This window comes from Artemia sp. Qi Xiang Cuo, chromosome 6, assembly GCF_049724085.1.
Source record: "Artemia sp. Qi Xiang Cuo chromosome 6, ASM4972408v1, whole genome shotgun sequence".
Classification (NCBI taxonomy): Eukaryota; Metazoa; Arthropoda; class Branchiopoda; order Anostraca; family Artemiidae; genus Artemia; species Artemia sp. Qi Xiang Cuo.
Window position 1 is genome coordinate 74,055,606 of NC_142799.1, and position 15,162 is coordinate 74,070,767.

Genomic DNA, 15,162 nt, shown 5'->3' on the forward strand with positions numbered 1-15,162 from the left:
AAAAAATATTTTTAAGTGCTATTGATGCTTTTAAGCCTGGCCCCACTCCACACCCCATTTGTTGTTCAAGAATGGCTCGAATCTTATCAGTATATGAATGTGTAATGGCCAGGGGATCTGTTATTATATCCCCAAATATTGGACATTTAAACTTTCAATCAATAAAACCACAGATCCACTACCCCCCTCGGTATAATTTTACCACTTAATTTTAATAATATTGGCCCAAATTATAAAAAACTCCCCATAATTTGATAAATGCGGTTGTATTTCCAACATATCTTTGTGCAAGTATTTCGAATACATCTCACCCGTACTTTCATTTAAAAAAAATATTTTTAGTGCTATTGATGCTTTTAAACTGACCCCCACTCCCCACCTCCTCATTTTTTGTCCAAGAATGGCTTGACTCTTATCAGAATATGAATTTGTAATGGCAAGAGGATCGTTTATTATATCCCCTAGCGCGAGAGAGGTTAAGGGGTCCTCAAATTTTTTACTGTTGAGCAAAGTGTGGTACGATACAGAGTTGTACAGAAGAAAATCCAGAAGAGGGGATAATGTTGCTATTGTACTACTACAATCTATATCATCAGGTGGAATGGCGGAGGGTAACAGGGAATCGTCAATAACACCACCACTTCCAATCTGTTCAATCACATTGGGTGGATGTGGGGTGAGGTAGTCCCCTATTACATCTTCCAAGGTGTTTGGGGATAATTGATCGAGACAGTCTGCTTTGTCCTTTGATGGAATTTCGTTATGAGGACCCGGTTCAGATGCACTAGTAAAATCACCTAAATGTTCACTCATAACACTATCTGCCCACTCTAAGTCCTCAAGCATGTCAATTTCACAGCTTAAGTCGTCCAGGCTAACCATTTCCCCAAACTCATCATTGAGGAACCCCCTATGCCACTCCATATTCTCTATAGCTAGTGTAGATTCTTCACTGAACTCCGTTGGTGGTGGAAGAATTAGTCCTGTTAATACACTTGCTTCATCGCTCAATGGTGTCGGTGGTGGTGCTATATCATTAATATATAGAAAAAAAAGTTTAATTTTCTATGTGAAATAAGTATTATTTTTATAAAGTTAATAAACTATGTCAATTTCTCATAGTCATTGTCCCACCACCTGAACAATTAAAAGAAGAAGAAGAAAAAAAGTTACATTGCTACATGTCTTTCATTATGACAACTGAACATGTTAAAATATATATTGTTTTAGTCAGGAAAATTAAGTCTAATTCTTAGAAGGGTAAGTTAGAACAAGAGAATGATATATATAACTAATGGGTTTATTCCAAAAATTTTCAGAATAAAAACGCAAAATATTGGTCCAATTCTATCGCTTGATCTTCTTCAATAAAACTCTGAATGAAAGTTAAGCATCCTGCAACCGATGTAGAGAGATTGATAAGCACCTACATCTCGGCATTATGTAATTGGAATGAGTCGCATGTATCGGCTGCTGAAGTTACTCACTCATTTAACCGATAGGTTCTATATCATTTGGCAACTGATTTGTTTGAACTTGTAAGCATAGTTGCCATGGACTATATAGATGGTTGTAAGAGAGAAGAACTTTTTTTCTCCATCAATATCAACAATTAAATTGCAATTAAATGCCGGATGTTCCTTTTTAGAGCTCCCCTGGGATGACCCTTGGGAATCGGGAGCTTCCTTCGAGGTAGGAGGATTGATGCCCTTCCGAGTTGTGATATCGGAATTCACAACACTGTTCAAATAGAACAGCCTCAAATTCTTTCCCGAAAACATCTTTTAAAATGTCCCTAACTATTTCAATGAAATAATTGCTTGAAATGAGTTCGCCCAAATGATGTTTCTTGAAATCGCTTTGAGTACATAATTGGAGACTATTAAAAAACCTTCTTTCTGTGTTAATATATCAGATTGTAGAGGCACATCCTGCTACATTAACATCACTCCAAATTCAAATAACATCTCTCGAGCGTATTTAGATTAAGGTGTATTGAGTGTTGATTTGGATAGGCGGATAAGCGGAATGTCTTATTACAAAACATATACCAGTTTAAGAATGGTTGTCAACTGTGAAATAGCGAATTGTCTGTTTTCATATAGTCAGTTTGACTAAGGGACTATTGGATTATTGCATTAGAAAACGTCTTGGTTAGAAGAGAAGTTACAAGGTAAGGTTTTTTAGAAATGTATGATAAGCTATTTCATTGTTATAAGCATTTCATTATATACTGCTAATTTGGTTAATGAAAGAAAATGAAATAGGATTATTATTATAGAATAGTCTAGAAACAAATTTAAGTTCCACTCATCAAGAGCTATGCGCTTAAGAAAATCTACCATTTTTTCAAAATTGGGAAAGAAAAAATTATATATATACATATACTTACAGATTCTGACTGGACTTCTACATCTTAAGTCCCTGGCAAAAAATGAAGGGGGTCAAGCTCACGATCTTGAGTAGGCTGGACTGAGGCATTATGAGAAGCAGTCCATTCTCTTTTCAACTTCTTTCCAGCTTGCATAGAGCTAACACTGGCGTGAGAGGGCCCTGGCACTATAAGTTGGGTGGTCGTTGGCTGGTCCAGATCGTGTGTAATTCTACCAGCATATTTGATAATAGATAGCCTTGCGGCTTGCATTAATGCAGCTTCGCTCCATCTCGGTTTCTTTTCAAAAGGGGGGTTATTGCACTTATCCTATACATTTAAAAAAAGGCATAATTTCTAATTAAAATAAAAAAACTCCCCATTTTCCATTTTGTGGGATAAATGCTTAATATTTAAAATTTTGCCCAACTCTTGTTTAAATGCAAAAAGTTTATTGCTCATTAAGGCGTGATGCATATAATGGCTTAAAGGTGCTCCTATTATTAATTTCTTTACCTTCCTTCTTCTTACTGCTAAATAAAATTGAACAGAAATTATAACGTATGTGAGGGGGTTCCCCCCCAAGTCAATACCTCGCTCTTTACGCTACAATTTTTTTTTTTTTAGTGCTTTCAAAAGAGCTATCTATTCTAACTAAACAGCCTTTGTGATTAAGGGGTTTGTGAATCAATATTTTTTTTTTAACTTTTAACGTAAAGAGTGTGGTATTGACTAAGGGGGGAAGCCTCCCCCTCATATACGTAATAACATATACGTAATAACAAAAAAAAAATAAAAAAACAAGCGATATGGCTCAATAGTAATCCAAACTTTTAAAAACGGAATTTTGATGGCAATAAATGTATCAAAAGAATGTGTTTATAATACTGATTCTAAATATTAAGTTTAGTATTACACATCAAAGGCTACGAGCCTGAGAAAATTTATCCGATTTTTTCAAGAGGGGGGAAACATCCCCTATAAGTGAATGAATTTTAATGAAAATCACACCGTCAGATTCATCGTATCAGAAAACCCTATTACATAGGTTTCAAGCTCATATCTGCAAAAATATACAACTTTGTATTTTTTGCCAGTAGAAAAATACACGAGTATATAAATTAGTTACGTCAGTTAATTTGTAAAGACATTCATTTATAAAAAGAAAAGTAAAGTTTTTATGCAAATAAAAGCTGCATTAACTAAAAAACGATCAGAAATTAAATAAAAACAAGTTTTTTAAACTGAAAGTAAGGAGCGACATTAAAACTTAAAACGAACAGAAATTATTCCGTATATGAAAGGGGCCGTCCCCTCCTCAACGCCTCGCTCTTTACGCTAAAGTTTGACCATGTCTCACAACTTTATTTTTTTAAACAATAAAAAACTTTAGCGTAAAGGGTGAATCCTTATGAAGATGATTTCAAATATATTAGTTTCATCAAGTTTAGCTATTCTGGTCAAAAGTTACGTGCCTGAGAAAAATTCGCCTTGTTTTCGAAAAAGGGGGAAACACCCTCTAAAACTCATAGAACTTTAATGAAAATCAGAGAACCCTACTATAGAAATTAAAAGCTCCTATCTGCAAAACTGTGGAATTTTGTATTTTTTGCCAGAAGAAAGATCACGGATGCATGTTTAGGCCTACTTTTTTTTTCCCTGGGGTGATCGTATCAACCCAGTGGTCCTAAAATATCCCGGGGGGGCTCATTCGAAAGGAAATTAAAAGTTCTAGTGTCCTTTTTAAGTGACCAAAAAAAAAAAATGGAGGGCAATTAGGCCCCCTCCCACGCTAATTTTTTCCTAAAGTCATCCGTCCCGACATCGGAATTAAACAAACCCCGTTTATAGCAAGAGCCTGTGAAATTTCACTCCCAAAACTCTCACACTCTTTGTAACACGCAAGCTTTTCATTCAAACCAAAAAAATACTATCTGCTTGTTAAAAATGTTTTTCCGAATGATAAGAATCTGTTTTTCAAAAAAATTCAAACTTGTAAACATAGTCGTTGATAATAGATTTTATATAAACAATAGAAAAAAGCATGCTGTTATATTTTTATTAACTATGGTCGTCATATTCTTGTAATCGTGTCTTTTCGGATGGGAGGGGGGGCTAAGTCCCTCTGAAATTTGAATTTACTAGTAAAAGTTTTTCTTTAATTTTTTTTTGGGAAATAAAAGAATGAAAAGTGTACTCACATTGAAAATTGACGATTCCATTGTTTTCAAAATTAATAATATATAGTGTACTATAAACAATGTCTTAAAACATAATGAAAATTGGAATGCAGTGTATGGACATTATTTAGGGTTTTTTAATTGAGTTCATTATAGCTTGCCAAGTTTTTTAAAAAACTGACTTGTCAAGTTATCATATGGAGTGAGCACCAGCTTTCTCTAAGCGATTGACACACAAAAAATGGGTGTCATAATAGAAAACCTGTCTGCCAAGCCATGTAGGGTTTATAGTAATAGGTCACTGGCCCTTGGTAAGGCATATTACGCAATCACTGGCAGTGGTAATTGGGCGCTTACTACTAATATTAGTGAAAAAGCTTTATGTTTAATAGAAAGGAAAGGGGGCTTGTGCAAGAATTATCTGAGTGATAGATCATATGAAAACAAAATGAATGTAAAGAAAGTTGAGAAAACATTAAAATATGAACTAAGGAGGTGTGAAGGGGAGGCCATGGATAAAATTGCTGAGGTTTGGGAAGATGCATCTAGCCGGCGTAATAGTAAAATATTCTACTGGCCTGTTAATAAATTGAGAGGGAGTAGTCAATCTGGGCTTGTCCCAGTTAAAGATAGGAACGGGACCACAATTAGTGATAAGAAAAGAGTTAAAGGGAGATGGGTGGAACATTTTGAGAATGGGCCAAACCGAGATACAATTGCAGAGAAAAATATAGTGGGAAATGGAAAATTTCGTGATACCTTGGATGCGAAGGAAGATTTGTTTTGTGAGAAAGAATTAGCGACAGTTCTAAACAATTAAAAAATAATGAGGCTCCAAGTGCTGATAGTGTGGTAAATGAGTTTCTCAAATATGGTGGCTCTGAGGTTAGAAATAAGTTACTGAAAATAATGAACATGATTTTTGAAAAAAGGGAAGTACCTAATGATTTTAGGAAAACCTTAATTAAAACCACTGCATGAGAAAGGTGATAAGAGTGAGTGTAGTAATTATCGACGCATTAGTCTTGTCTTTGTAGGTAACATATTACTTAGTAAAATGATACTTTTTATACTGAGAGAGGCTGTAGACAAAGTTTTAAAAGAAGAACAGTGCGGTTACAGAAAAAGTAGAGGATGTGTCGACCAAATTTTCACTCTTAGGCTAATAATTGAGAAGTGCCTTAGTTGTCAAACACCTTTGGTCCTCAGTTAGATTATCAGCAAGCATTCGATTCTGTTGATGGAAGAGCTTTAGCAAAGGTCTTATCCTTGTATGGTATACCAGAATAATATATTAAAGTGATTGGTGCTGTATACGAGAATAACACTGCTGAGGTTAAGGTAGGAAATGAGGTTAGCAGTTGATTTTGTATTAAATTATGAGATAGACAGGGTCGTGTTCTATCCCCTTTATATGGATTACTTTGACGGACTTTGTCTTAAAGAGCACAGGAAAGGCAATGGAAGACCACGGAATCAATTGAGGAGGAAAAACTTTCCTTGATTTAGATTATGCTGGTGATTTAAGCATCCTAGATGAAATGTGAGCAAAATGAATGAACTTTTAGAAGTTTTGCGAGTTCAGGGTGCTAGAATGGAATTCAAATTAATGTTGAGAAGACTAAGTCAATAAGGCTAGGAATAAGTAAAGATGAAAAGGTGACGTTGGGTAATGAAAAGATTGATCAGCAATATCGTAGAAACGGCTTGGAGTATGATTTTGAAACTTGCAGGTTATGTTGTAGGGGATGTTGAACTAACCAAAAGGCAATATGTGCGTGCTACTAGTACTACTGCTTTTGCTACTACTACTGTTACTACTGCTACTGTTACTACTGCTACTACTATTACTACTGCCACTGCTAATACTGCTACTAAAGCTAAGAATATTAAGGTACAACTTTCAGGGAATGAGACAGTGTTAAACTAAATTGAAACATACTGTTCAGGCAAGTTTTTAATTGAAAGTATCAGCAATACCCCAAAAACTGTTTACGCTAATAAGTTGAAACTTTCAGCGTGTTTTGAGGGTGATGTGGAATAAAAAAAGGCAATATGCGCATGCTGCTACTAATATTACTATTATTACTACAACTATTGCTACTACTGAAGCTAAGATTCTAATAGTAAAACCTTCAGGGAATCTTTAGGGGGATGTTTAACAAAATCAAAACACACTATGAGCATGTTTAATGGTCAATAGAATGTACCAGCAATATCCCTTGAACGGCTTAGGTTATTAATTTGAAACTTTCAGGGTTTGTCGAGGCAGATTTGGAACTAACCAAAAAACATTATGTGCATTCTATCACTAGCTCTAGTACCGCTACTACTACGATCACTGCAGCAAGTGAAGCTAATGTTATGAAGGTGAGAATATTTAGGGAATATTTCAGGATAAATTTTGGGGGAGTTTAGAATTAAATTCAAACAAACTCTATGCATGCAAGCTTTCAAAAGTGCATGTTAGCAATATCTTACGAGCGGCTTAGATTATTAATTTGAAACTTTTAGGGCATGTTGAAGAGGATACTGAGCTGAATTAAAACACGCTATTATTAGTCTCAGACATAAGAGGATTAGGGCTGATGCCTCCCATGCTGATTATAAGATCCCATGCTAAAGATCTGATTATAAATTAACCTTTACTGAAAACAAAATACATTTTAAACGTTTTCGCTTTTTTAACTTTAGTTTCAAAAGTAGTAAGCCTTTCAGGAATGAATATCAGTATAGAAATTATTCATATTTTAAGGTATTTATAGAAGTAGAAGCATTCTGCTCGAAATAAAGATTTTTTTGCATAGTGCAAATTATGTTCTGGTCTTTAGAAGGTATGGGGGCGTCAGTCCTACTCATCTTAGTTTCTGCTCGTTTTGAATTTGATTCGATAATTTATTGTAATTTTTGCTAGTTGTGAGTTTCATTTACTTATTGATGGTCATTTGTGGCCATTTTGCGCCTGGAGAATTATTTGACTTTATTTCTGCTCATCGTTGGTCTAATTTGGCTATTTGTACAAATGTAACCTATATGTAAAGTAACACTTTACTTTTCCTTGAACAACTTCTTTTCTGGATTTTTTTTTGCTTAAGTTTATCAAGTAGTTCGTGTTAACGAACTGTGGTAGGGAGCGACCCGGCTGAATAGTAACCGAAACTCTAAAAAACGGGATTTCGATACCAATAGATACATCAAAAGAATAAAATTTTAATGCTGATTTCAAATCAAGTTTAGTCCTACCCATCAAAAGTTACGCGCCTGAGAAAATTTGGCTGATTATCGAAAAAAAGGGGAAAGACCCCCTAAATGGTATAGAAACTTAATGAAAAGCACACCATCAGATTCAGCTTATCAGAGAACCCTACTGTAAAGGTATAAAGCTCATATCTGCAAAAATGTGGAATTTTGTATTTTTTGCCAGAAGAAAGATCACGGAAGTAGTATAGCTATAAAGATAGGTACGAGGGCGGTAGCAAATTACTGTGTACAATTAAAGGTAGCAGAGTGTCTCCCCATAGTAGCTACAATTAAAGGTAGCAGAGTGTCTCCCGCCAATACAAGCAGACAGTGTAATGACCGATTCAACTACCGTGAAAAATTCGTGCTGATATCTGTTCAAAGTGCGTGATGTTTTCATGGTAGTGATTCGTTTCCTTTGTATGAAATTTTGAAATTCTTTCTGTAATTTATTTTGTTTAATTAATTTACATAAATTAATTTGTTATTAATTAATTTACATAATTACATTAATTAATTTAATTTTTTTTTTTACTTTTTTTTTAACTTTTTTTTCAGAGTTCATTTTGGATTTTTACATTCTCTTGATTTTTCAAAGTTCATTTTGAATTTCTTTCATTGAAATGCAAGAGTTGGATTATTTCAGTAGTGTTTTATCATGGTTTACCTTGTCAAATTTACATTCTCTTAATTTTTCAAAGTTCATTTTGCATTTGTTTCGTTGAAATGTAAGAGTTGGAATATTTCAGTAGTGTTTTGTTGTGCTTTACCTTATCAAAGTTACATTCTCTTGATTTTCCAAAGTTAATTTTGAATTTCTTTCCTGAAATGCAACAGTTGGAATATTTCAGTTGTGTTTTATCGTGGTTTACCTTGTCCCAGTTACATTCTAATGATTTTTCAAAGTTCATTTTGGATTTCTTTCCTTGAAATGCAAGAGTTGGAATATTTCAGTAGTGTTTTGTCGTGGTTTTCCGTGTCACAGTTACATTCTCTTGATTTTTCAAAGTTCATTGTGGATTTCTTTCCTTGAAATGAAAGAGTTGTAATATTTCACTAGTGTTTTGTCATGGTTTACCATGTCACATTTACATTATATTAATTTTCCAGTTCATTTTTGGATTTCTTTTGTTGAAATGAAATACTTGGAATATTTCAGTAGTGTTTTTTTTATGTTTTACCTTGTCATAATTGCTTTCTCTTGATTTTTAAATATGCATTTTGAATTTCTTTCGTGAAATGCAAGAGTTGGAATACTTCAGTAGTGTTTTGTCGTGGTTTACCATGTCAGAGTTACATTCTCTTAATTTTTCAAAGATCATTTTGAATTTTTTTCGTTGAAATGCAAGAGTTGGATTATTTCAGTTGTGTTTTGTTGTGGTTTACCTTGTTACAGTTACATTCTCTTGATTTTTCAAAGTTCATTTTTTGGATTTCTTTCGTTGAAATGCAAGAGTTGGAATATTTCAGTAGTGTTATGTTATGGTTTACCTTGTCATGGTTACATTCTCTTAATTTTTCAAAGTTCATTTTGACTTCTTTTCGTTGAAATGCAAGAGTTGGATTATTTCAGTAGTGTCTTGTTATGCTTTACCTTGTCACAGTTACATTCTCTTGATTTTTCAAAGTTCATTTTGAATTAAATCCGTGAAAAGCTAGAGTTAGGATAATTCGTATTTATACCGTCGTGGTTGATCATAGCACAGTCAAAACCTCCCTATTTTTCAAATTTCCTTTAGAATTTCTGTCGTGATATTCAAGACTTTGAACAATTCAATTGTATTTTGTCGTGGTTCACATTTTCACAGTTACATTCTTTTGAATTTTCAAAGTTCATTGTGGATTTCTTTCCTTGAAATGCAAGAGTTGGAATATTTTAATAGTGTTTTATCGTGGTTTACCTTGTCACAGTTCCATTATCTTGAATTTTCAACTGTCATTTTTTGGATTTCTTTCCCTGAAATGGAAAAGTTGGAATGTTTCAGTAGTGCTTTGTATTGGTTAACCTTGTCAAAGTTGATTTCTCTTGATTTTTCAAAGCTCATTGGGGATTTCTTTCGTAAAATGCCAGAGTTGGAATGTTTCAGAAGTGTTTCTTCGTGGTTTACCATGTCACAGATACATTCACTTGATTTTTCAAAGTTCATTTTGAATTTCTTTCGTTGAAATGCAAGAGTTGGAATATTTCTGTAGTGTCTTGTTGTGCTTTATCTTGTCACATTTACATTCTCTTGATTTTTTAAATTTCATTTTGGATTTCTCTCGCTGAAATGCAAGAGTTGGAATATTTCAGTAGTGTTTTGTTATGGTTTACCTTCTCACACTTACAGTCTCTTGATTGTTTAAAGTTCATTTTGTAGTTGTTTAATTGAAATGCAATAGTTGTAATATTTAAGTAGTGTTTTGTCGTGGTTTACCTTGTCACAATAACATTATCTTGATTTTTCAAAGTTCATTTTGGATTTATACATTCTCTTGATTTTTCATAGTTGATTTTGAATTTTTTTCGTTGAAATGCAAAAGTTGGAATATTTCAGTAGTGTCTTGTTGTGCTTTACCTTGTCACAGTTACATTCTCTTGATTTTTCCAAGTTCATTTTGGATTTCTTTCGTTGAAATGCAAGAGTTGGAATATTTCAGTAGTGTTTTGTTGTGCTTTACCTTGTCACAGTTACATTTTCTGAATTTTTCAATGTCGATTTTGAATTTCATTCATGAAATGCAAGAGTTGGAATATTTCAGTAGTGTTTTGTCGTGGTTTACCATGTCACAGATACAATCTCTTAATTTTTCAAAGTTCATTTTCACTTCTTTTCGTTGAAATGCAAGAGTTGGATTATTTCAGTAGTGTCTTGTTGTGCTTTACCTTGTCACAGTTACATTCTCTTGATTTTTCAAAGTTCATTTTGGATTTCTTTCTTGAAATGCAAGAGTTGGAATATTTCAGTAGTGTTTTGTCGTGGGTTACCATGTCACAGTTACATTCTCTTGATTTTTCAAAGTTCATTTTGAATTTCTTTCATGAAATGCAAGAGTTGGAATATTTCAGTAGTGTTTTATCATGGTTTACCTTGTGTCAGTTACATTCTCTTGATTTTTCAAAGTTTATTGTGGATTTTTTTCCTTGAAATGCAAGAGTTGGAATATTTCAGTAGTGTTTTGTCATGGTTTACCTTGTCACAGTTACATTCTCTTGATTTTTCAAAGCTCATTTTGGATTTCTTTCCTTGAAATGCAAGAGTTGGAATATTTCAGTTGTGTTTTGTCGTGGTTTACCTTGTCCCAGTTACATTCTATTGATTTTTCAAAGTTCATTTTGGATTTCTTTCGTTGAAATGCAAGAATTGGAATATTTCAGTAGTGTTTTCTTGTGCTTTACCTTGTAACAGTTACATTCTCTGGATTTTTCAATGTTGATTTTGAATTTCTTTCGTGAAATGCAAGAGTTGGAATATTTCAGTGGTGTTTTGGCATGGTTTACCATATCACTGTTACATGCTCTTGAGTTTTCAAAGTTCATTTTGAATTTCGTTCGTAAAATACAACAGTTGGAATATTTCAGTAGTGTTTTATCGTGGTTTACCTTTTCACACTCTTGATCTTTAAAAGCTCATTTTGGATTTCTGTCCTTGAAATTCATTATGTGAAATATTTCAGTAGTGTTTTGTCATAGTTTAACATGTCACAGTTACATTCTCTTGATTTTTCAAAGTTTAATTTGGATTTCTTTCCTATAAATGAAAGAGTTAGAATATTTTAGTAGTGTTTTTTCATGGTTTACCCTGTCACAGTTATATTCTCTTTATTTTTAAAAGTTCATTTTTGTATTTATATCGTTGAAATGCAAGAGTTGGAATATTTCAGTAGTGTTTTGTTATGGTTTACCTTGTCACAGTTACATTCTATTGATTTTTTCAAGTTCAGTTTTTAATTTCTTTTGTTGAAATGCAAGAGTTGGAATATTTCAGTAGTGTTTTGTCATGGTTTACCTTAACATAGTTTCATTCTCTTTATATTTCAAAGTTCATTTTGAATTTTTTTTATTGAAATGCAAGAGTTGGAATATTTCAGTAGTGTTTTGTCGTGGTTTACCATGTCACAGTTACATTCTCTTGATTACTCAAAGTTCATTATGGATTTCTTTCGTTGAAATGCAAGAGCTGGAATATTTCAGTACTGTTTAGTCATGATTCACCATGTCAAAGTTACATTCTCTTGATTTTTCAAAGTTAATTTTGGATTTATTTCCTTGAAATGCAAGAGTTGGAATATTTCAGTAGTGTTTTGTCGTGGTTTACCTTGTCACAGTTACATTCTCTTGATTTTTCAAAGTTCATTTTGGATTTATACATTCTCTTGATTTTTCAAAGTTCATTTTGAATTTCTTTCGTTGAGATGCATAAGTTTTAATATTTTAGTAGTGTTTTTTCGTGCTTAACATTGTCACAGTTAAACTTTCTCGTTGTTTACAGGTTCATTTTAGATTTCTTTCGTTAAAATACAAGAGTTAGAATATTTCAGTAGTGTTTTGTTGTGGTTTACATTGTCATACTTACATTCTCTTAATTTTTCAATGTCGATTTTGAATTTCATTCATTGAAATGCAAGAGTTGGAATATTTCAGTAGTGTTTTGTCGTGGTTTACCATGTCACAGTTACATTCTCTTGATTTTTCAAAGTTCATTTTGCATTTCTTTTCATTGAAATGCAAGAGTTGGATTATTTCAGTAGTGTTTTGTCGTGGTTTACCTTGTCACAGTTAAATTCTCTTGATTCTTCAAAGTTCATTTTTGGATTTCTTTCGTGAAATGCAAGAGTTGGAATATTTCAGTAGTGTTTTGTCTTGATTTACCTTGGCACAGTTACATTCTCTTAATTTTTCAAAGTTCATTTAGAAATTCTGTCATTGAAATGCAAGAGTTGGAATATATCAGTAGTGTTTTATCATGGTTTACATTGTGTCAGTTACATTCTATTGATTTTTCAAAGTTTATTTTGGATTTTCTTTCCTTGAAATGCAAGAGTTGGAATATTTCAGTAGTGTTTTGTCGTGGTTTACCTTGTCACAGTTACATTCTTTTTAATTTTCAAAGTTCATTTTGGATTTCTTTCCTTGAAATGCAAGAGTTGGAATATTTCAGTAGTGTTTTGTCGTGGTTTACCTTGTCACAGTTACATTCTCTTGATTTTTCAAAGTTTATTTTGGTTTTCTTTCGTTGAAATGAAAGAGTTGGATTATTCCAGTAGCGTTTTGTCGTGGTTTACCTTGTCACAGTTACATTCTCTTGATTTTTCAAAGTTCATTGTGGATTTCATTCGTTAAACTGCAAGAGTTGAAATATTTCAGTAGAGTTTTGTCCTTGTATACCTTGTCCCACTTACATACTATTAATATTTCAAATTTCATTTTTGGATTTCCTTTGTTGAAACGCAAGTGTTGAAATTTTCCAGCAGTGTTGGGTTGTTGTTTACATTGGCGAAGTTAAATTCCCATGATATTTCAAAGTTTTTTTTGGATTTCTTTCGTTGAAACTCCGGAGTTTGTATACTTCAATAGTGTTCTGTCATTGTTCACCATGGCACAGTTACCTTCTATTGATTTTTAAAAGTTCATCTTGGATTTCCTTCCTTGAAGTGCGAGAGTTTCAATATTTCAGTAGTGTATTGTCATGATCTACCTCGTCACAGTTACATTCTCTTGATTTTTCAAAGTTCATTTTGATTTTCGTTGATTTGTTCTTTCGTTGAAATGCAAGAGTTGGAATATTTCAGTAGTGTTTTGTTATGGTTTACCTTGTCACGGTTACATTCTCTTGATTTTTCAAAGTTCATTTTGACTTCTTTTCATTGAAATGTAAGAGTTGGAATATTTCAGTAGTGTTTTGTTATGGTTTACCTTGCCACAGTTACATTCTCTTGATTTTTAAAAGTTCAATTTGAATTTCTTTTGTTGAATTGCAAGAGTTAGAATAATTTAGTAGTGTTTTTCATGGTTTACCATGTCACAATTACATTCTCTTGATTTTTTAAAGTTCATTTTGGATTTCTTTCCTTGAAATGCATGAGTTAGATTATTTTAGGAATGTTTCGTTGGGGATAACCATACAACAGTTATCCTCCCCTGTTTTTGCAAAGTTCTTTTCCGTTTTCTTCTCTTGAAAAGTACGGGCTAGAATAATTCAGTAGTGTTATTTCTTGGTTGACATTGCCTCGCCTAAATTCTCTTGATTTTTAAAAGTTCATTTTGAATTTCTTTCGTTGAAATGCAAGAGTTGGAATATTTCAGTAGTGTTTTGTCATGGTTTACCTTGACACGGTTACATTCTCTTGATTTTTCAAAGTTCATTTTGGATTTCTTTTCGTTGAAATGCAAGAGTTGGAATATTTCAGTAGTGTTTTGTCGTGGTTTACCATGTCACAGATACAATCTCTTGATTTTTCAAAGTTCATATTGGATTTCTTTCGTTCAACTGCAAGAGTTTGAAAATTACAGTAGTGTCTTGTTGTCCTTTTCCTTGTCACTTTTGCATTCTCTTTATTTTTCAAAGTTCAGTTTGGATTTCATTCGTTGAAATGCAAGAGTTGGAATGTTTCAGTAGTGTTTTGCTATGTTTTAACTTGTCACACATAGATTTTTTTGATTTTTCAAAGTTCATTTTGTATTTCTTTCCTAGAAATGGAAGATTTAGAATATTTAAGTAGTCTTTTGCCGTGGTTTACCTTGTCACAGTTACATTCTCTTGATTTTTCAAAGTTCATTTTGGATTTATAAATTCTCTTGATTTTTCAAAGTTCATTTTGAATTTCTTTTCGTTGAAATGCAAGAGTTGGAATATTTCAGTAGTGTCTTGTTGTGCTTTACCTTGTCACTGTTATATTCTCTTGATTTTTCAAAGTTCATTTTGGATATCTTTGGTTGAAATGCACGAGTTGGAATATTTCAGTAGTGTTTTGTTGTGGTTTACCTTGTCACAGTTACATTTTCTGAATTTTTCAATGTTCGATTTTGAATTTCATTCATGAAATGCAAGAGTTGGAATATTTCAGTAGTGTTTTGTCGTGGTTTACTCATGTCACAGATTACATTCTCTTGATTTTTCAAAGTTCATTTTGGACTTCTTTTCGTTGAAATGCAAGAGTTGGATTATTTCGGTAGTGTTTTGTAGTGGTTTAACTTGTCTTAGTTACGTTGGCTTGATATATAAAATCTCATTTTTCTGATTTCTATTGATAAATTGAAGGAGTCGGAGAATTTAAATACTGTTTTGTTATGGTTTACTTTTCTAAAGCTACATTCTCTTTATCTTTCAATGCTCATTTTTGAGTTCTTTCATTGAAATTAAAGAACTGTAATATTTTCAGTAGTGTTTT

General features: G+C 32.8%; 1 protein-coding gene across 1 annotated transcript in view; it reads right to left on the reverse strand.

Annotated features, from left to right (window-relative positions):
- Positions 1-15,162, reverse strand: part of IA-2 (tyrosine phosphatase IA-2) — a 285,485-nt gene that overhangs the window by 57,586 nt on the left and 212,737 nt on the right. Inside the window, exon 10 of the mRNA XM_089091152.1 lies at positions 367-1,028. Within this exon, the coding sequence (XP_088947278.1) occupies positions 367-1,028 (662 nt within the window). The remainder of the gene's footprint in view (positions 1-366; positions 1,029-15,162) is intronic.